Here is a 21,570-nt window from a genome sequence, read left to right as displayed (position 1 = left end):
CTCCCCCAATCACAACACGGTGAACAGAAGTTATCTGGCGACCTCAGGCGACACATTTAAACAAAAAAGGGCAAAGCCAATGTTGACAGAGTGTGGGACAGAGACAATTCGAGGGTGGTGATGTCATCTCCGTGCTCCTTCGAAAGTCCTTATTTAGTAGCGTTCGGAGAGCGGTTCCGAAATTTGTCCCCCCACCGGTTGCGTCAGGACATTTGTTGAAAATATTGATTGCTGGCCTCTGCCCTAAACTTACTGAGTCAGAATTCGCTGAGATGGAACCTGCAAATCCGAATTTGTTAAACCAGGGCCGCAATCGGCTTGGGAATCACAGATCCAACACACAAGCCTCTGATCAACACTGGCCTCACGCGACCGCTCACCCTCCGGCTCGCCCCGCCCGCCCAGCCGAGGCCCCGCCCGCCCAGCCGAGGCCCCGCCCGCCCAGCCGAGGCCCCGCCCGCCCAGCCGAGGCCCCGCCCGCCCAGCCGAGGCCCCGCCCGCCCAGCCGAGGCCCCGCCCGCCCAGCCGAGGCCCCGCCCGCCCAGCCGAGGCCCCGCCCGCCCAGCCGAGGCCCCGCCCGCCCAGCCGAGGCCCCGCCCGCCCAGCCGAGGCCCCGCCCTCGCCTTCCGCAGTCTCGCGTAGCCTCGCGGGATACTTCCCATAATGCCCCGCGCCTTGCCGCCGTGGTTGCCAGGCAACGCGGTCCCTGCCGCCGCCGGCGCGGGGTTCGACCGCACGATGGGGCCGCGGGGCCTCCCCCGACTCCTGCTGGTGCTCCTGGACTGCTGGGCCTCCGTGAACGCCCAAGCCGGGACCACCCTGGTGGTGACAACGGAGGGCCTCAACTCTACGGAACCAGCCCCGACGACTCCCCGACCTGCCTTGTCTGCTAGGCCCCCGGGCACCTCCAGTGCCCCCGAACCCTCCTCCTCCGGTCCCAGGCCCACCCCGGTCACGGACGGTGGGTACCAAGTGCCCGGTCCAGGGGATCCACAGTGATCCATCCTGAAGGGGGGAGCCCGGGTGCGGATGTAATAATGTTGGTTAACGTTTGTTGAACACTTTATTGTGCAAGCATTCCCAAGTGTTTCATAGGGATTCTCTCAATAACTTTTAGAGGCAGGTAGTATCCTTGTCCTACAGATGCAATAGCCGATCTTTGAAAGTACTTGCAGTGGTCCTGGACAACATTAATGCTAAAGGTAATAATGAATGAAGTCCTTGCAGCTTTGCAGCCAAAGAAGAAATTAAATCGGCAGTTTCTGGGCAGTTGTGAAAATTAAATGCAGGGAATGCACAGAACCCTGATGCCTGGTGGCCTTCAATGGGTCCTTCCTCTGAATCAGAGGAGGCTGGGGGTCTGCAGTATTAATCGGATGGTTCTTATGGTCAGCATCACGGGAAAATTTTTGAACAACACAGATGTCTGGGTTTCACAGTCAGCTTACCAAATCGGGGTCTTTGTAGGTAGATAGAGCACAGACAGCTTTCCAGGTGAGCCAGATGACTAGCCACTTTGGGGAAACCCCGGATGGAGGAGTGCTCAAACTGACTAATCTTCACTTCATCTCTCCCAAAGTGCAGTAGCAAAAATCAAGTGGATATTTGTACCAAACAGGGTTTTTTTTTGGTGCATTGCAGTGGCAGGGGGCAGTCACTACCTGCTGATTGTGACGCTCTGCATCCATTCTCTCCTTTCTGTAGTTGCTGCTTTGTGTGTCTGTGACCTGTCTCCAGTACAGTGTGACGTCAACTGCTGTTGTGATCCTGATTGCAGCTCTGTGGATTTTAGTGTCTTTTCTGATTGCTCGGTTCCAGTTGTCATGTAAGTTTGTGACACATGAAGTTTTGATAAAATTAGACCAAGATTATAAGATTTTGAGAAGACCATGAAAACGCCCCCGTGGCGGAAAAACTCAAGCCTGATTTCCTGAATTTTGCATCCTTCAGAAGCCATGCTGTCCAACCAGTATGTAGAAGAGTATCTCTCTCTTATTGCATCCAGCCAGATCATAGTGCAGTCAAAAGAGCAAACAGAGTACTTTTTTAAGAGTATAAGGAAATCTGTGTTCAGAGATTGAATTACATTTCACTTTGATTTGTAAACAGATAATGCATCATTTTTGCATTAGTGAATTCCTGTTATGTATAGCCTCCTAGGTGAAAGGTGCAGTTTAATTTTACAGCTTTTGTTTTGGACATAGTAATAGTAACAACAAATTAAGTAGATGGTCAGGAAAGCTTTGTTTTTTTACCTTTCTGATGTGCAAATCTCGCAGGAGTCCTCACAGTTCACATTGTATAGGAAAATAATGGAAAACGACATTCCTAGCCTATTACAAGGTAAAAAAGAATCTCTTCTGAGTAATCTGTTTCTCCTAATCCAGATTTCAAAGCTTTTTGAAAAACAGCAGCACTTAAAGAAGTTAGTTTATTCAGGATGGGACCAACATATTCAGAGATGGAGTAATTATGTAATTAATTTATAAGAACTTAATTTATAAATTTAATTCTAGTTAGATGGGAAAGGGATATTGTATTAAAATCATTCTAAAACTCATCTGGAAGACTAAACAGATGAGAACAGCCAAGAGGTTATTGGATAAGAATAGCAAAAAAAAAAGAATAGCAAACTCTTCTTACCAATAGATTGAAGAATGAAATACACTAAAAAATTAAAGAATGGCCCTAGCTGGTTCAGTGAATAGAGCATCAGCCCGAGGACTGAACAGTCCCAGGTTCAATTCTGGACAAGGGCACATACCATGGTTGCAGGCTCCATTCCTGGTCCTGGTGGTCAGGTTGCAAGTGGCAACCAATCAATGTGACTCACATCTCCCCCCTCCTTTCCACTCTCTCTGAAAAAAAAAAAAAAAAAAATCAGTGGAAAATATATCCTCAGATGATGATTAACCACAACAAAAAAATCAAATTAAGAAAATGAATGAAAAATATAGGTGAACATTTGTTGTGTGTGTGTTTTATTTGAGAGAGGAAGGGAGTGGGAAAGAGATAGAAACAACGATACAGAATCATTGATTGGCTGCCTCCTGCACGCCCCCTACTGGGGATCAAGCCTGCAACCCGGGCATGTGCCCTGATGAAGAATTGAACTGTGACCTGGTTTATAGGTCAACACTAACCCAACCATTGAGCCATGCTGGCTGGGCTAGGTGAACATTTGTTAATCTTAGGCTATGGAATGTTTTTTAAGCATAAACCCACAAACTATAAAAGATTGACAATTTCATTATTTTAAAAAATTAGTCAATTATACCTCAATTTTTAAAAAGGAATTAGGATTATAAAAACCAATTAAAACTTCTATAATGACAAAAAGACCATAAAATTGAAAGATAATTAACTGGGAAAAAGTATGACACTAAAAGGAGATTCTTTAAAATATGGGCTCTCACAAATCAATGAAAAGACAAACATTCTGATACACAAATGGCCAATAGATATGAGTAAGCAACTTAACAGAGGAAATACCAGTGAGCAGTAACCATATGGAAATATGTTTAACCTTGCCAGTAAATTATAAAATTCAAATTAAAACAACTGGATAACGGATTTTTGCCCATGAAATTGGCAAAGGATATTTATAAGTTGGAAAATATCCAATCTTGGCAAGATTCTGGGGGAACAGCACTCTTTGCTACAGTGTTGGTGAGGATGCCTCTTGCCTTTCTGGAGGGCAATCTGGCAATATGTCTCAGTAGCCTTAAATTATGTACCTACCTTTTGACCCAGCAATTCTTCTTCAGGGGATATAGCCTAAGGAAATAATTGGAGACATTCATAAAGATGTATGTACAAGGATGTCATTATAGCATCATAAAGAACCGGGGAAAATTAGAAACAACCTAAACCAACAGTAGAGGATTGGTTAAAAAGAAATTAGGGATCTTAATAAGTTGGTGTACAATGAAATCATTTAGTATAACATTGCAAAAACATATTTGATGACATAAATATTGGGCAATATAGAATAAGTGAGACAAGGCCTGAGAGCAGTATGTAGAATATGATCCCATTTCTGTTATATCTCTAGCGCCATATCTGTATCAGTGTCATATTGGTTAGGGTTTGTCAAGTCTGGGATGGGTTGAAGACCTGACTGTGTAACTTGTAAGCTCCAAAACTTTCAGATGTCTTCATATTTTCTAATTTTCACAGTACTTTGAAGATGGCTTTATTCTGAAGAAAAGGAATTTTAGGTTCCTTCTGATTACTTATAAGAGTTCTGCAAAATGTTATATAATTGATTCTGTCAGAGTTTGCAGGGTTCATTTACATCAAAATTATACCCTGATCTACATTTCATACTTGACAAGATTTCCTTGAAGGTTATTCTACTTGTCTTAATATTTTTCCTGTTAGAGGAAAATGTTTCAAATGCCAAACATTTTAACACTGAATAAACTAAATAAAAATGGATTCAATTCTAGCATCACACTTTCATAAATATCTTCCATGTAGTTGTTAACATAGTGCACAGTACAAGCATCTGACAGTTTTAAAGAATCTTGCTAAGATTGTGTGCACATGCCTTAAAACTTTGTCTTATTTTTTTTTTTTTTTAATTTTCAGGGGTGATAGTCAGTTTTGTAGCCAAAAAGCAGCCATCTATTCGTTGAATTTAACAGCAAACCCGCCCCAGAGGATATTTAAAGTTGTAGACCAGATCAATCCTTCTATTTTCTGCATTCATATTACAAACTGTGAGTATTTGATATACTTTGTAAAACTCTGACTTTTAAAAGATCTTTTATGGGAAAATGTCCAATCTCGTTAGATTTAAAGCAATCATTCTATGGTTTGGCTAGGGTGTATCTTCTGAGGCCGTTTCCTAGGCAACTGCAAGTAACTTTAGAGACCTGTGGGCATGCACATTTTCTTTACAAGCAAAGGAACTGCTTGTATAGTTGACTTTTAAAGTCTCATACTTCATTTTAAAGGTGTTTATGATATGTAGACATGCATAGGAATCTAAATTTATTTAGGCACATGAGAGTTGTGGGTTTTTTTTGCTTTATTTCCTCCTGGTTTAATGATTGAGAATCAGGTTCAGCTATGGTTTCAATTTCCTTTTTTCTCTTTTATTTTTACTTAGAATATTTGCATGAAAACAGGATCTTTATTTTTATCTGAGCATTTGGCTCAAATAGGTGACTAGATCCAAAGCACAGGTAAAATGTCAAATGTTAGCGCTACCAAAGATCAGAGACACATTTATGGTTGTACCCAGTTAAGCTTCATCATCTTTTCAGAATGTCTTCATATTTTGGCTTTGCTCCCTTATAAGTGAACACTTAGGGGAATGCTCTGTGATTTGTAACCTGGAGTAGTGACTGGTCCATCACCGTCACATTCTTTGACATAAGAGTGGCCCCGTGAACCTACCAGCCTATTCCCTTCTACCTTTCCCTAAACAGCATGTATTCTCCCGGACTTCAGAGGTGGCTGTGTGAGGGTAGAAATAGCGTCTTTCATTCCCATAGCCATCTGGGGTGGAGAAAGTTATTGATTATTACTGGCTTCTGTTGTGCTATTTATCTGTGGCTTTAGAAACCATTGCTTCTACACTGTTAGAGAAACAGGCTAAGTCTGAAGATCCTGTTTATTTAGTCAGATTCAAGAAATCTTGGGGGAAGTAGAGATGGAGAAAGATACTTTATTTTTTTCACGTGTCTTATTGCTATTAAGACTTTCAAAGTTTTATATACGCTGTATATAATATATATGTATTTTATATTGATTTAAAATACTTTTTCTAAAAACAGATAAACCTGCATTATCCTTTATTGATCCAGAAGTGCCTGATGAAAACAATTTTGATAAATTGATGAAAAAATTCCATGGTTTTTCATTGAATACAGAATCAGATGTTTCTTTAACAAACGAACCAGATGTTCCAAGTACTACTAAATATGAGGTGAGCCGAGAACCTAAGTCTATTCATCCTGTTGCAAATATCCTGTCCTTATATAAGTTATTTTTTCAGTATGTTCCCAGTAAAATCAGCTACCTGAGACATATAATTCATATAATGCACACACAAAATTAATGTTTGTACCTATAAATCAAAGATCATGAAAACTAAAATTGAGTAGTTGAATTCTAACATAGGAATTATTTTTTATTTTATTTATTTATTTTTTAATCCCCACCCGAGGACATGTCCATTGATTTGAGAGAGAGACAGAGACAGAGACAGAGACAGAGAAACATCAGGTGAGAGAGAAACATCTTTCAGTTGCACCGGGGATCGGACCTGTAACCTAGGCACGTGCCCTAACTAGGAATCGAACCCAAGACCTTTTGGTACACGGGGTGACACTCTAATCAATTGAACCACACCAGCTGGGGCTCTAACATAGGGTTTAAAGTCATTTTTTCTGTGGTAAGCTTGCATTTATCTCTGCAGAATTTGTTCTTTTCCACCTCAAGAAATGTAGCAAAGTGCTGGAGGCATGCTGCTGGAACAGAGGGGATTGGTGGGATGCCTAATCTTCTCAAAGTTGTATTTAGCTGTATAGACTTGGGGATGATGTGTGCTATTTTATATCTGTTCCTTAGTAAACCTTTCAATGTGATTTAAATAAGTATTGCTATCCTATATAATAAAAGGCTAATACGCAAATTGACCAAATGGCGGAACAACCGGTTGCTATGACATGCACTGATGACCAGGGAGCAGACGCTCAATGCCGGAACTGCCCCCTGGTGGTCAGTGCGCTACCACAGGGGGAGCGCCACTCAGCCAGAAGCCAGGCCCATGGCTGGCGAGTGCAGCGGCGGTGGTGGAAACACCCCCCCCCCCCCCAACCACCAGTGCACAAATTTCGTGCACCCGGCCTCTAGTTGAAAAATAATTATCTCTCTCACCCCTGTCCCTGGCCACCATGTTCTTGTCTGTAGAGGCAGACACCTATGTCAGCTTCTTATATACCCTTCCAGAAGAATTCCTTAATAAAAAGGCAATATATAGTAACATGGATACAAAGAAACATGCACCCTTAAACGAAATGGATGGGGCGGCTATATGTAAGCTCCATTCACGCAAGGACCATATCTGTTTTTTGCTCATCCCTGTGTTCCTAATGTCTGAAGTGCTGCTTGGCACATAGTAGGTGTCCAATAAATGTTGAATGAATGACTTCATAACTGTTGGTGGTTCTCTTTGCAGTATGGGGTTCTTCTGCAGACTTCAGATTCATTTTTGAGATTTCCTTCCCCCCTTACATCATCTCTGTGCACTGATAATAACCCTGCAGGTAAGAGAGTTTTCTTTGTCCTTAAAACAAACTTAGCTTATTTTAAATTTATAGTAATCATAATTAAACAGGCTTCATGACTAGAAGCAGAGTCTTAGAGTTGAAAGAAGCCTCAAAGATTATGTTGTTTGGTGCCAGAATCTTTCCTGCCACATGCATTCACTGCTTGAGTACTTGTAGGATGGGGACTCCCAACCTGAACCAGCCCACTGAGTTGTTTAACACCTCCATCTGTGGGAAAGTTCTCTCTTCCCCAGAGCTAAAGTTTGTCAGTAGCTGATGTTCATTAAGCACTCACTGTGTGCTGGGTATGATGTTCAGTGCCTCTGAGGTAGAGTTATTGTCATTAGATGAGGAACCTGAGAAACATTCAGTTTCTTGCTCAGGCTCACCTAGGTGGAGGGGGGGCGGGCAGGGATGCAACCCACACAACTGCTTCCCATGGGCCCTGCTGCTCCTTTTAGGAGCTTCCCAGAACTGTGGAGCAATCCTCTTGGCAGTGGGAGGCAGCAAGCCTGGCTCTCCCGTCCTTATGCCAGCCTCACTAGGAAGAAGCCGGCCAAGAATGGGTGATAGCTTGTGGCTTATTGAAACATCATTTTATTTTATTTTATTTGTTTAAATATATTTTTTTATTAATTTCAGAGAGGAAGGGAGAGGGAGAGAGAGAGAGAGAATCATTGATCAGCTGCCTCCTGCACACCCCTTACTGGGGATGGAGCCGCAACCCAGGCATGTGCCCTTGACGGGAATCGAACCCAGGACCTTTGAATCCACAGGCCGACGCTCTATCCACTGAGCCAAACCAGCTAGGGCTGAAACATCATTTGATATGCGAAGGAAAATGTATTCTGTTGACCAGCGTGAATTAAAATGGAACTGAGAGCATTTCCATCTAATGGACTTGCAAAGCTTAAGAATGTAGGGCTTGTGGGGAAGTAGGCAGTCATCTACAGAGCTGGTGGGACTATTTATTGGTACAGTCTCTGTGAAGAGCAGTTTAGCAGTATATATTGAAGTTGCAAATGAATATGCCCTTTGACCCTGCTGTTCTTCTAGGATTTGGTCCTACAGAAACTCTGGCTCAAAATAATAGATTGTAGCATTGTTTGCGACAGAAAGCTTAAAACAACTTAAGCATCCATCATGGGGAACTGGCTGAATAAATGATGGCATATCTATAGTAGGATACTAATTATTCCTAAAAGAAAAAGGGAGGAGGATGAGACAGGCTGAACTCCAAGATTGTTCAGTGAAAAAAACAAAGGGCAGGATATATATATTGTGCATTTGTTTCTAAAAGGGGAAAGAAATAGTAAAAATATATTTACTTTTAAACATTTTTATTTGCATAGAATATTTTCAGAAAGATACACAAGAAACTTCATGCTGACTGTCTCTGGGGGCTGGGTAACCAGGGCCCTAAGGGCGACCTCTCAGTACCTTTTTGTGATCTTTAATTTGGAATCATGTGAATGTGTTGCCTATATGAAAAATAAATCTTAAGCCCCATTTTAAACATATCATATATCTGTATCAATGTATTTTGTAATTTTACTTCTGTTACAATTTTATAGCAACCATTGGACAGTTGAAATTTTCTTTTTTAATTTTTTCCCCTTGGGAACGTTATGATTTCCAGCATTTCTGATGAATCAAGCTGTTAAGTGCACCAGAAGGATAAACTTGGAACAGTGCGAAGAAATGGAAGCTCTGAGCATGGCTCATTACAGCAGCCCTAACATTTTGAGGGTAAGAATTATTTTGAAGTGAAGCTGATTCGTTAGGTTTATTTTCTGTTCTTGGTACCCTTTTAAAATATGACAAATATAGAATAATTTAAGTACATGATTGACACTCAAATTTTAAAATGTCTCCAGTTCTTTGGTATACTGATACTGAACATACTGGGGAAAAATCACTTAAAATAATTTCTATTTTTATCTAGCTAGCTCATATTTTGCTTTTATTCATTTTTTATTTTTTCTTTCACTCATTTTGATGGTAACCAATAATGTCTGTCTCCTGAATTAAAAAAAATAATTAATAACCAAAAACTTTACCAATGATAAAAGCATCTTCATGTCTGTGACAGAAATAATCACATTAGCACCAAGTAGAGATCTCTCTGAGAAACAGACCAGAAAAGGATAGAAAATCCACTTTCTGGCTGGCAGATGAAATAAGCAACCAGGGAAGGGCAGGGAATAGGATTGCTGGGAGAGGGAAAGAGGCCACAGTGGTGAAGAGGCCCCTTCCTCCTGGCCGCAGGGACCCGAGCCTGACCTGAATAAATGAGAGACGCCACCGGCCCATTTGGTGGATGATGTGGAGGGCTGCAGGGGAGAAAATGTTTTTTAATGTTTAAAAAACATGGGATTATTGTGAAATCCCGGATCTCCTGATTTTCTTTTTTGGGAGGTAGTGGAAGAGTGGTCCATGGCATCAGCATCCACCTGGGCTTCAGTTTTCAGAGTCAAGTTTAACCTTTTTCTCCCCTCCCGTCTCATGTCAGCCATCTAGGCCTGCGAATTCTTCCAGCGAGTTGGCCTTCTCCGTTTTCTGGAAGTATTCCCGCTGGCACGCAGGCACAGGTCTCTTTCAGCCAGGCCTCCCCAAAATGCTCTACTCATCTCCCTCCCCGAAGCTCCCGTGGCCTAAAAGGGTGGGTGTCCTGTGGTTATAGAAGGGAGGCTGAGGCCTTCAGGAAGAGTGCTCTGGCTGTGTAGAGGAGGCAGGGGTGTGGCCTTGAGGGGGCTTGGGCTGGAGGCAGGAAGACCACTTAGGAGGCTGTGAAGGATGCTGACCTTCAGCGAGCACAGTGCAGGGAGAGCGACTGGCCGGTGGGAGCCATGTCTTCCTCACGGGGCTGTGTCACTGGTGACCGCGTGGAAAATGCTGAGTGATGACCCTGAAGCAGAGAGGCTTCCTAAGACTGGCTCTGTTGGGTTGGCCTATTAAGCTTCCATTTTGGAGGAGGTGAATATCAAAGGAAAACGTAAGGTTACCTCTTTGATTATGACATAGGTACTAAAAGATACAGCTGGCAGGTCTTGATTAAGGATATTCTGTTTTCCTCTTTGTGAAGTCTTAAATAAGATGAATATGCCCTTTGACCCCCAGTCTGAAAAAAAAAAAAGCAATAAAAATGATTTTTGTTGTTGTTGTATTTAACAAAATTTGTTGTTTCTTTCTGTCTAGGTACCTAATTCAAAAACAAAGGTAAGAGTATTTCTTAATGGAAAGTTCATTATACACTGTCTTATTTCTGAGCCTTTGGAAATGATTATATTTATGATTAGAAAAGTACCTTACTGCCAAGAACAAAAACACATCTCAAAAAGCAAGCAGAGCCCTAGCCAGTTTGGCTCAGTGGATAGAGCATTGGCCTGTGGACCAAAGGGTCCCGGGTTCAATTCCAGTCAAGGGCATGAACCTTGGTTGCAGGCTCCTCCGCAGCCTGGCCCCTGGTCGGGATGTGTGCAGGAGGCAACCAATCAATGTGTTTCTCTCTGTCTTTCCCTCTGTCGTCCACTCTCTCTAAAAACGAATGGAAAAATATCCTCAGGTGCGGGTTAACAAAAAGAAAAAAAAGCAAGCAGAAATGAAATAGGGGAACTTCATGGATGCCCCTTTTGCAGTCATAGGTTGGTGTGATCGGCCTTTGTGCTTTCTGGCCTCCCTTGACACCTTCTTGGTCTCTTGTCAGGAGAGCGGGCTAGCCCCAGGCTGCTGTCTGTCCAGTGAGGAGAGGAGGATAGAGACATTTTCCCCAGAGAGGTGAGCATCCCAGTGTAGCTTCACATTTAGTTGTGGGCAGGTTCTGTTCCAAGCCTATCCCCCCACAGCCAGGGGCCCTGTCAGGCTATGGTGAGGAGGCCAGTGTCTCTGTAGGTATGTCAGGAGGAGGAGCGTGGCTCTACCTCTTATTCTTGGGTCTGTGAATGTAGGCGATGGCCTTGCCACAGTATCCCAAAGCCTGTGGGGTTAGTCAGCCTTATTCAGAAGTCAGCTCTGCCATGACTTTCTCATATAACATGCTCCTCACACCCCCAGTTGTCAAGCGGGCGATTAGCCTCAATGCGCATGAGCTGCTTTGTGCAGCGTCTGTCACACAGGAAGCACTTGGGACAACGATCCTACTCCCACTGATGTCATTAAGGCTCTGGACCAGCCGTGGGCAAACTACAGCCCGCGGGCCGGATCCGGCCCGTTTGAAATGAATAAAACTAAAAAAAAAAAAAAGACCGTACCCTTTTATGTAATGATGTTTACTTTGGATTTATATTAGTTCACACAAACACTCCATCCATGCTTTTGTTCCGGCCCTCCGGTCCGGTTTAAGAACCCATTGTGGCCCTCGAGTCAAAAAGTTTGCCCACCCCTGCTCTGGACACACATGTGTTTGAGGTCGACATTTGAAAGGAAGTAGTCATGTGATTTGAATTTCACATGACTGTGTGTGGGCCTGGATTTCCTCTTCTGTGAAGGGGGTTTTCAAACTTGTTTTGGTTATAGAGCTTCTCCAAATGAAATCTCAGACAGAACGCTGCCTAGTGTGCAAGATGGATTGAATCCAAAGCCCCTGGTTGGAATAAGGGTGGTGTCAGAAGCTCTCCGCCTGCCCAGCCTCTCCATCTCTCTGCTGGTTTGGCCCCTCTGAAGAACCTCTACAGCTCCCAGGAACCCAGTTTGAAAGTCACTGGACTAGCTCTCAAATACCTCTAAGTCACTAAAAAGTGCTTTGAACCTACCATTCAAAGCTTGAACTGTCTGTGGGGCAGTGGCCGTCTGCGATATGTCCTTAGTACTAGGGCGGTGCCTAGTATGTGTTGGGTTATATGTTAAGTGAATGAATGACTAGGGGATTGGCTCAATCAAGTAGGGAAGATCCTTTATGAGGAATAATGGGATGTTACTGAAAGGCACGAAGTGGGCGCCAAGCAGTGTTCCAAGTGCTACACATGTCTGAAGTCCTTTGGTCATCTCCGCAATCCTAGGAAGTAGGTCCTATTATTGTGCCCTTCTGTCATGTGATTCGCAGATGAATTACTTGCCCCAGGCTATGCAGCAGGGAAGTGGCAGAGCCAGGACAGGCTGTCTGGCCACAGAGACCATGGCACTGGACTAGCTCTTCTGTGTACCAGGCCTTGAGTTACAGGCTTCACGCACATTCTCTCTGCATCCTGTGGCCACACAGGAAGTGGAAGGCTGGGACTTCCAACTCAGATTTGTGTGGCGTTAAGAGTTTGTGCTCTGAAAGACAAGCATATCAACTAATACCAGAGGTTTCTTCATTTAAAATTTTTACTTACTGATTTGAGAGAGAGATTAATTTGTTGTTCCACTTAGTTATGCATTCATTGGTTGATTCTTGTATGTGCCCTTACCAGGGATTGAACTCACAACCTTGGCATATCCAGATGATGCTGTATCCAACAGCTACCTAGCTAGGGCCTAAGGTTTTTTTCCCAAAAGTGACTTCCAAGGTCTGTTAGAGAATCAGGAATATAAAAATTGGATCCAGTCTCCCCATTGAGTGAAGCCCCTGATGACAGCCTAACAGGGGTGGGCAAACTTTTTGACTCGAGGGCCACAATGGGTTCTTAAACTGGACCGGAGGGCCGGAACAAAAGCATGGATGGAGTGTTTGTGTGAACTAATACATGTTAACACTGCTGCTGGTGATGGAGCGGAGGGGAGAGCAAGAGCACCCTCCGCTCTTTCGGCTCTGCGAGCCGGATAGAACAGCTGAACGGGCCGTAGTTTGCCCACGGCTGGCCTAGAATCATTGTCAGTATCTGTTGAACCATCAGTGGATGGTTAAGTTATGGCTCCATAGTTTTGTTAAGTACTAGAGGCCGATGCACGAAATTTGTGCAAGAGTAAGCCTTCCTTCCCCCGGCTGCTGGCACCCGGCTTCCCTCGCAGCCCTGGCGTCATCTGGAAGGTTGTCCGGTCTAATTAGCATATTACGCTTTTGTTATTATAGATGCTTTGGTTCTTTAGTTTGGGATGGGAGATGATTGAGTGGGACATGCAGGAGACCAGAATGGCCCTGCCGTTGTCATTCTTGTGGCTGTTCCCGTGGATGCTGGTAGATGAGTCTGTTCTTCCCATTGGTTTTTCCAAAGCTTGTTTAAACCGGACCGTTTGTACCTAGCTGATTTGGCTCAGTGGATAGAGTGTCAGCCTCTGGACTGAAGGGTCCCAGGTTTGATTCCGGTCAAAGGCATGTGCCCGGTTTGCAGGCTTGATCCCCAGTAGGGGGCATGCAAGAGGCAACCAATCAATGATTCTCTCTCATTATTGATGTTACTATCTCTCCCTCTCCCTTCCTCAGTGAAATTAATAAAAATATATTTAAAAAATAAAACCTAGACCGTTTGGTTTCTGCCAGCCACACCCACATACTACAGGGCGTGCCTGGGACTGTTGGAGAATGTGCATGTGTGTGTACAGAGTGAGGGCATTTATCCATGGGAGCTGAGTTTTGGAGGTGATAACATACATATACATTTGATGGTGTGATGAGAGTTTTTTGTGGTTGTGTTTGAGACATAATTCACCTCCATAAAACTCATCATTTAAAAGTGTACAAGTTAGTGGTTTGGGGTATATTCACAAGGTAGTGCAGCCATCACCATTATCACCAGGACATTCTTACTGCTCCGAGAATAAACCCTGTGCTTATTAGCAGCCACTCTTCATTCTTCCCCAACCCCGTCTCTCTGCCCAGCAACCACTAATATATTTTCTGTTTCTGTGGATTTGCCTATTCTGGACATTTCACGTAGAAGGAATCCCACAGTATGTGACCTTTTGTGCCTGGCTCCTATTGTTTAGCACCACGTGCTTAAGGTTCATGCATGTTGTGGCAGGTGTCAGTCCCTTATTCCTTTTCATAGATGAATAATATTCTTTTGTATGAATATACCACATTTTGTTTATCCAGTCATCAGTTGATATACCTGTGGGTTGTTTTCAGTTTGTGGCTATTATAAATGCTGCTGTGAACATTTGTACACACGTGTGAGTGTGTGAGCGTATGTTTTTTTTTTTTTTCAGGTTAACTGTTTACAAAGTTTATTAATAAAGATTAGAAAAGAAGAGAACATGTTTCCTGACCTAAGCTTCTAGGTTGACAAAATTTACAAGCATAATAGTCTATTAAGAGAGTAGAAATAGCACGGGACTTAACAGTGAAAAACTTGAATTTGAAATTGGTCTATCTATAACCTCAGAGATATGTGACCCTAAGCAAATTATTAATTGTTGGGGTCCAGCCCCAGCAGGCCCAGGGGTTCCCAAAGGTGTGGAAGAAGGAATGACACAGAGACAGCATTCAGTTGATCAGCATAGCAAGGTTCTCCTGCCAGGTTCTGTCCTTAGGTTCTCCCACCAGGTTCTCTAGCTAGGTTCTCGAGCGTATGTTTTCAGAGGTAACCACAAGTAAAGTTTTGGCTATATCCTTAAGTATTTTCTCTGTGAACGTGTATATGTACTTACATATAAATATCCACATTTTCACAAATGTGTAATTACATAGCAAGCCTGTTGTTCTATAGCATGCTTTTCCCTACTTGGCAGTGGATCAGTGGAGGTTCGTTTCAAGTGTTTTGTTATTTTAACCCGTTCACTTCTGTTGTAGTGTCTTCGGTAAGCCAGGACTTCTTTATTTTGCAGGTCCCTATCACTGTCCAGTCCATCGTCATTCAGTCTCTAAATAAAACGCTCACCCGGTTGGCAGACACGCACGTATTGGAGCCGGTTCTTGTCGAAGAGGCTGGGGCTGTTAAAGTCTGCACCAAGGTCGTTCTAGAGGTAGGGGCCCGGTGGCTTTGAAAGCTCCATCAGTTTGTGGCAGCTCAAACTGCATGGTCCCGAGGGGTTCAACTGGACGTCCTTCAGAAGGGGCTCTGGCCCACACTGTGGCATTGCTTTTCTTGATGTGGCCTCCTGCTTGCCTTTCTGCTGTCCCCTTAGAGCAGTGGTTGGCAAACTGCGGCTCACGAGCCACATGCGGCTCTTTGGCCCCTTGAGTGTGGCTCTTCCTAAGCCTAATTAAGTTAATAACAATGTACCTACCTATATAGTTTAAGTTTAAAAAATTTGGCTCTCAAAAGAAATTTCAATGGTTGTACTGTTGATATTTGGCTCTGTTGACCAATGAGTTTGCCGACCACTGCCTTAGAGGATACCTCTTTGTCTCTGAAGTAATCACCTGTGCTTTTTCTCCATAAACCCAGTGACTTACAAGGATACATAAGAGTTTGTTGTTGTTGCCACTGTTTTGTTTTAATGTTTCCACTGCAGAGAGAGACTTGATTATATTCTGCCCAGGCCAGCTGATGTGGAACTTACTAATCGGATATGGAGAGGCTCAAATGACCCTGTTTGTCAGCAGGGGTGATGCCAAAATAACACCTCCCCTACCTGATTGGACAGGAGAGAAAAGCTTCAAGTGGAGAAATGGGAAAGCATTAGCCTCCTCTCTATAGTTTGAGTTATTAATACAGCTACAGAAATGTCATGGGAACAGGTGTATTTGGAGTGTCGTTTTCGTTTATAGGTAAAGTACAGTCTCACATACACAGAAGCAGGTGAAGTAACAAAAGCCGATCTCTCTCTCCTTCTGGGGACAGTGAGCGATGCAGAGCTTCCACTCCAGCAAAAGTTTGAAATTCATTTTATTCAGGTAAGATTGATCCATTTTGTACAAGTAGCTCATTGCCAAGTGAAAAGAAACCCTAACTTTCAGTGAAAAACAGTCTCAGTTTACAACTATTGCCACACCTAACCCCTTGCACTGCACGAAGGCCTGCACATAGCATTGGGTTTGTAAGGCAGCGGGCGGAGGCCTGCATCCTTCCCCCGGGGACTGAGCCCTTGCATGCAAGCTTGCCCTTTACGGCATGATGCACGCCTACCCTCAGCAGACACATTTATAGTTCGGAGTAGGGGAGAAATTATTTTATTGGTCGGTAATTCCAGATTTTATTCTGAAAAGCATTTCATTTCCCCCCTGCCACTTCCTTGTTAAAGTGAGAATTACGTGGGGGCTTTTCTGCATTGTCTTTCAGCAAAATACAAAGCCAGTTCCTCTCAGTGGAAACCCTGGTTATGTTGCGGGCCTCCCGCTGGCTGCTGGATTTCAGCCTCACAAAGGATATCCTTTTGGTTCCGTGGAGAAGGTTGATTTCCCTGTCTACGTGGCGGGGCCACACTTCCCTTTATCGCTGAGGGGCCTCTGGGCTGGAGGGGCTGGTCTGGCCACAGGCTTCCCTGGTGGCTCCGGAGGGGCTGGTCTGGCCACAGGCTTCCCTGGTGGCTCCGGAGGGGCTGGTCTCGGCCACAGGCTTCCCTGGTTGCTCCGGAGGGGCTGGTCTGGCCACACAGCACGTGGGGCTCCTTAGAGACTGGAGGTTAGGGGTGGAACAGCACGACCCAGGACAATGTCAATGTTTATAATGAAAGTCTTAACCCCGAAAAGCTGACAGAGATGTAGATGTATTTAATTTCATAGAGATTCAAACAAATTTAGTGATTTTGAAAACTTCGAATTAATTTTGAAGGGCCAGTTTCTGAAGATTTTTTTTCTTCTGAGGACCCAATCAAGGAAAATAGTTATAACTGCTTTTACCATCTCCTGGGAAATAGCTGTCATATCCCCAGAGGCCGGAGAAGAGATATTTGGGTCTCCCTCATGTCTCAGTCACACGTGTGCCTGTTTCCTGAGAACCAGATGCTGTCGTACTGGGTGGTTATCCCTTAACTCTCCATGAAAGTCTGGGATTATTCAGACCATGAATAGATATGGACAACTTACTATTCTTCGTAGCACAGCTGAGCAAGACTGCTTGGCAGTAGAGGGGATTCGGACCCCAGTATTATTTGGTTACAATATGCAATCTGGCTGTAAACTAAGGTAAGGGAGTGACTTGTTTCTGTTGGAACTTGCATGTGTTGATCAGAAAATAAAACATCCCGCTCCCTCCCACCCCTTTTTATTTTATTTTTTCAGTTGATCAGCAGCCTAGCCAGGATCTCTAGCTAAGTTCTGGTCAGGATCTCCAGCGAAGTTCTGGTTAGGCTCTCCAGCCAGGTTCTGTGTCCATGTTCTCTTGCTAGGTTCTCCAGCCAGGTTCTCCAGGTTCTCCAGCCAGGTTCTGTAGCCATGTTCCCTCGCTAGGTTCTCCAGCCAGGTTCTGTCCAGGTTCTCCAGCCAGGTTCAGTCACCAGGTTCTAGTCAGGTTCTCTTGCCATGTTCTATCCAGGTTCTGTAGCCAGGTTCTGTCTCTAGGTTCTTCAGCAGGTTCTCTCGCTAGGTTCTGTCTCTAGGTTCTGTGGCCAGTTTCTGTCCAGGATCTTTTGCCATGTTCTCTCCAGCGAAGTTCTTCTGTCTCTAGGTTCTGTGTCTAGGTTCTGTGTCTAGGTTCTGTGTCCCTCCCACCCCTTTTCAATCAGACATTTGCCTCAGCTGATGGGAGTGCCTGTGAAAGCTACAATGTACCTTATGATTATTAATAGGTAATAGCAATAGTGACAATACATTATAATATAGTTTTTTTATTTTAATTCTCAGAACCATAAGCCATGTGTCATGGTTCAAAGGAAAACTATTACAACCATTTTTAAAATCAAATAGAGTGGAGTAAAAACCTCAAGGCTTTGTATGTTTTGTTTTTAAGGTTGCATAGCACTTGAGTTCACAGCAAAAATACTTCCCCTAGAAGTCCTTGCTGTAGGTCTGCATTTTAATATCCTGCACACAACATAGCAAGCCCAGTGAGAGGAAGCCTGAGTGTGCTCTGCTTTTAATTTACCTTTTTGTTATCAAACACGCGTCTACGGTAAAATGTCAAATGGCTCTGCATGGCTTAGTCTAAAATAGCAGTTCTTACCCTCACCTGCCCCACCCCAGAGGTAGTAACTCTTATAGCTGATTTTTTGGAAATTTACCTTCAAATCTTTAAATGGCCTGTGTATAACGCTATTTCTTGATATTTTAGTTTTATAGATTATTTCTTGAGTTCCCACTATGGAAGATGAAAATCTGGCTCTATTCCCTTTCACCCCCTACCCCACCATCCACTCCCTTCTGACCCTGTCACTCCCCAGGGTAATTATGTCATTATTTTGGTTAGACCAGTATGCGCCATTTACATTTTTACATTATTAGTTCTGTTTTGTTGTTGTTAATCCTCACCAAGGATATTTTTCCATTCATTTTTAGAGAGAGTCGGGGGGAAGGGGGGAGGCTTAGGGAGAGAGAAATAGAGGGAAACATCAATTGGTTGCCTCCTGCACATGCCCTGGGGCCATGGAACAAACCTGCAACCCAGGTAGGTGCCTTTGACCGGGAATTGAACCTCTGATGGCGTTCTAACCACTAAGCTCCCTGACCAGAGCTTACATTATTAGTTCTGATCATTTTAGACCAGCATTTGTGAAAGGGGGGTTCAGAATACATTTCCACAAGATGTCAGTAGGGGTAGGTCTATGATTCAATATGTTTGGGAAATACCAATTAAAGTTAAAAACATGTTCCTACTGTAGGACTTCTCAGGGCCTTTAATATGCCAGTGTACTTCAGGAGGGACATGGGTATGCAATAGTTCTCAAACTTTTGGCCATGGAACCTTTCTTGTACAGAGCCTCTTGATGGAACACAGTTTGAGAAACATTGTTTTGTATGCATCTCCTTGGCCAACGACTATTTTTCAAAGTTAGAAACAGTTTGGCTTCTTTCACACAATCCCCTTTTGGAGAGTGAGAAAGTAAACCACAGAGAGCATGTGTGTTGTTGAGCCTGTGAACAATGCTGGTGTGAACAATGCTGGTGTGAACAACAGCCTCGATTGATTGACTTCTTTTTCCTTCTCCAAAGACTGACCAGCACGATCACGTGTCCACTTGTCGTGGAGAAGGTGAAGAGCCTGCTGAAGGGTCAGGGCTTCCCAGATTATGTGGCCTCTTTTGGAAATTCTCAGGCCCAGGATGTGCTGGACTGGGTGCCTGTCCACTTCATCACCCAGGCACCCCACACGAAGGTACAGGGGGAGAAGTTGAAGGCCACGTAATGGCGATCTCTCTTTCTTCCATGCCCCTCCACCCCGTGGGAGGTAGATGGCTCTGGGCTGGAGCCTGGGATTTATCATCAGATGGGCCCGACCTTGAATACTGATTTTGTCCTTGTTAACACTGCTGTCACTGGCCATTGATTTTGTGGGGTTGGGCCCTTTCCTGTCAGTGAGGTGGGAATGATGGCTATAGTACCGACCTCATAGGGATTGTTGAGTTAATGAGGTGATTAATATTCATGGTGCCTAGTGGTTACTCCATAACCGGGAACCTGACCATTCCTACTGTCACTGTTGGGGTTACATGAGGCCTCTAGGCATTGGATATGAAACAAGTGTGAGGACTGTCTCAAAGAGATTGAGACATCCTCTCATCCACAGAGCTGTTCCCTGGTCTATAAAGGCAGCCCACATGAGAGCTTTCAATTCAAAAGTTTCCAAGAGTTTAATGGAATTTGACATCCTATAAATGGGTTCCTGATCACATGTGATTCTTCTGCCCACCTTTTCCTTTTGTCTCAGCAGTCAGTGTGGGCTGGCCCCCATGCCTGGAGGTGTGCTCTCCATCTTATCCTTTAATTGCCCAGCTTTTTCTTGTCACAGTTTCTTCAGGCCTTTCATTATCTGCTAGCATATTTATAGCATGGGGACAGGGGGTGAGGACGCCTCCCCAGCTTGGATCCCGCCCTTCCTACCAGAGACGGGTGATTGCTCAGTCCCTGCTGTTCAGCTGCTAAGTCTTGGCTCAGCGCTGCTGCCTCAGTGAACCAGGCAGATTGCTTCTGGTTTCTTGGAGATGGGTTAAGACATCCAGTTATTACTTCCCCCTCAGAAGGGAAAACAGGTTGGGAGGAGACGCAGCAGCGAGGACATTAGCACTGCCAGGGTCTGTGCTGGTCCAGGGAGCTCAGGGCCTGGGGTGGGTTTTGGGCCAACCTTTCAGGAAACCCAGGTAGAAGCAGACATGAGAGCATCTGCTAAGCTCAGTTATACCAGCTGCTTGTTGCATCTTCTCCTAATAACAGGATAGTCAAGGATCTCTCAGCCTACAAATTGCTTCAAAGGCAGTTCCAAGCTAAGGATCCCACCAGTGCCTTTTTGGCAGGCACAAATTTAGCAGGCCTGCTAGCTTCTCATGCCTTGAAGAGATGTGTTTTTAAAAACTTGTTATTGTGGAAAATTTCAAACATACACAAAAATAGAATAATACAACGGAATCCCTTCTAACCATCATGCAGCTTCAACAGTTATCACAGTTGCCAACTATAGAGGTCTAGAGTCTAGAGCAGGGGTGGGCAAACTTTATGACTCGAGGGCCACAATGGGTTCTTAAACTGGACCGGAGGGCCGGAACAAAAGCATGGATGGAGTGTTTGTGTGAACTAATATAAATTCAAAGTAAACATCATTACATAAAAGGGTACGGTCTTTTTTGTTTGTTTGTTTTATTCATTTCAAACCGGCCCGCGGGCCGTAGTTCGCCCACGGCTGGTCTAGAGGCAGGAAAAAGATCGGGAAGTCCCACCAACCGTTTTCCCCCTGGGGCTGCCCAAACAGAGGCCCTGGGGCAGAGGCCTCAGGCCCAGCTCCCACAACATCCAGTCTGAACTGGCAGCTCCATGGAGGCGCTCGGTTCTGGTGGAGAGTTGGCAGTATTTTTGATAACTCAGACTCTGCCTATAAACCCAGTGTAACACTTTAATTGCCAATTGATGAAATTAGGTAAATGAAAAGAAGGCACTTACATTTCTTGTAAGTGTATTTTAACATGATATGAAATTGGGTTTAATTTGTTAATAATACCATCCTCTCTTTCTCCTCCCCACCCAATGCCCGTTTCTCTCCTCAAGTATCTTGGAGGTAGCTGTAAACAGATAGAGGAAGTTAGAGCAGGCAAGGCCCTGATGGTTCTACAGACATGCACTGGGCTTACAACTCCCAGGTGATGCTGGCCTCTTTAGAAATCAGAGGAATTGGAAGGAATGGAAAAATTGTGCTTTAGGTGTTAAAATGTTTTTGGAGCATTGAGTACTTTAAAATATGTGCTTTCTCTAAGCGGTTTTTATCTGAACTTTGAGAGTCTATTCATTCTCTTGTTCAGAACATTTTGTAATATGTGAAACATTTTATAATTAAAACTCTGAACTGCAGATTAAGTTTGACTTGCAGTTGGCGTAATAGTCAAACTGATTAACAGCATTTTGTTT

At 44.0% G+C, this 21,570-nt stretch overlaps 1 protein-coding gene across 1 annotated transcript in view; it reads left to right on the top strand.

Annotated features, from left to right (window-relative positions):
• Positions 1 to 738: 738 nt before the first annotated feature.
• TCTN1 (tectonic family member 1) overlaps positions 739 to 21,570 on the top strand; it is a gene marked incomplete at its 5' end in the record, with an annotated part of 22,917 nt that continues 2,085 nt past the window's right edge. The window contains 12 exons of the mRNA XM_081114199.1: positions 739 to 961; positions 1,705 to 1,825; positions 4,594 to 4,724; positions 5,787 to 5,938; positions 7,193 to 7,280; positions 8,923 to 9,032; positions 10,482 to 10,502; positions 14,967 to 15,104; positions 15,853 to 15,978; positions 16,364 to 16,474; positions 17,084 to 17,208; positions 19,171 to 19,333. Of these exons, the coding sequence (XP_080970325.1) occupies positions 739 to 961; positions 1,705 to 1,825; positions 4,594 to 4,724; positions 5,787 to 5,938; positions 7,193 to 7,280; positions 8,923 to 9,032; positions 10,482 to 10,502; positions 14,967 to 15,104; positions 15,853 to 15,978; positions 16,364 to 16,474; positions 17,084 to 17,208; positions 19,171 to 19,333 (1,509 nt within the window). The remainder of the gene's footprint in view (positions 962 to 1,704; positions 1,826 to 4,593; positions 4,725 to 5,786; positions 5,939 to 7,192; positions 7,281 to 8,922; positions 9,033 to 10,481; positions 10,503 to 14,966; positions 15,105 to 15,852; positions 15,979 to 16,363; positions 16,475 to 17,083; positions 17,209 to 19,170; positions 19,334 to 21,570) is intronic.

Source organism: Myotis nattereri (genome assembly GCF_964212035.1).
Source record: "Myotis nattereri genome assembly, chromosome: 19".
NCBI classification, from domain to species: Eukaryota; Metazoa; Chordata; class Mammalia; order Chiroptera; family Vespertilionidae; genus Myotis; species Myotis nattereri.
The sequence above is the reverse complement of the archived record's forward strand: the minus strand, read 5'-3'. Positions and strand labels throughout refer to the sequence as shown.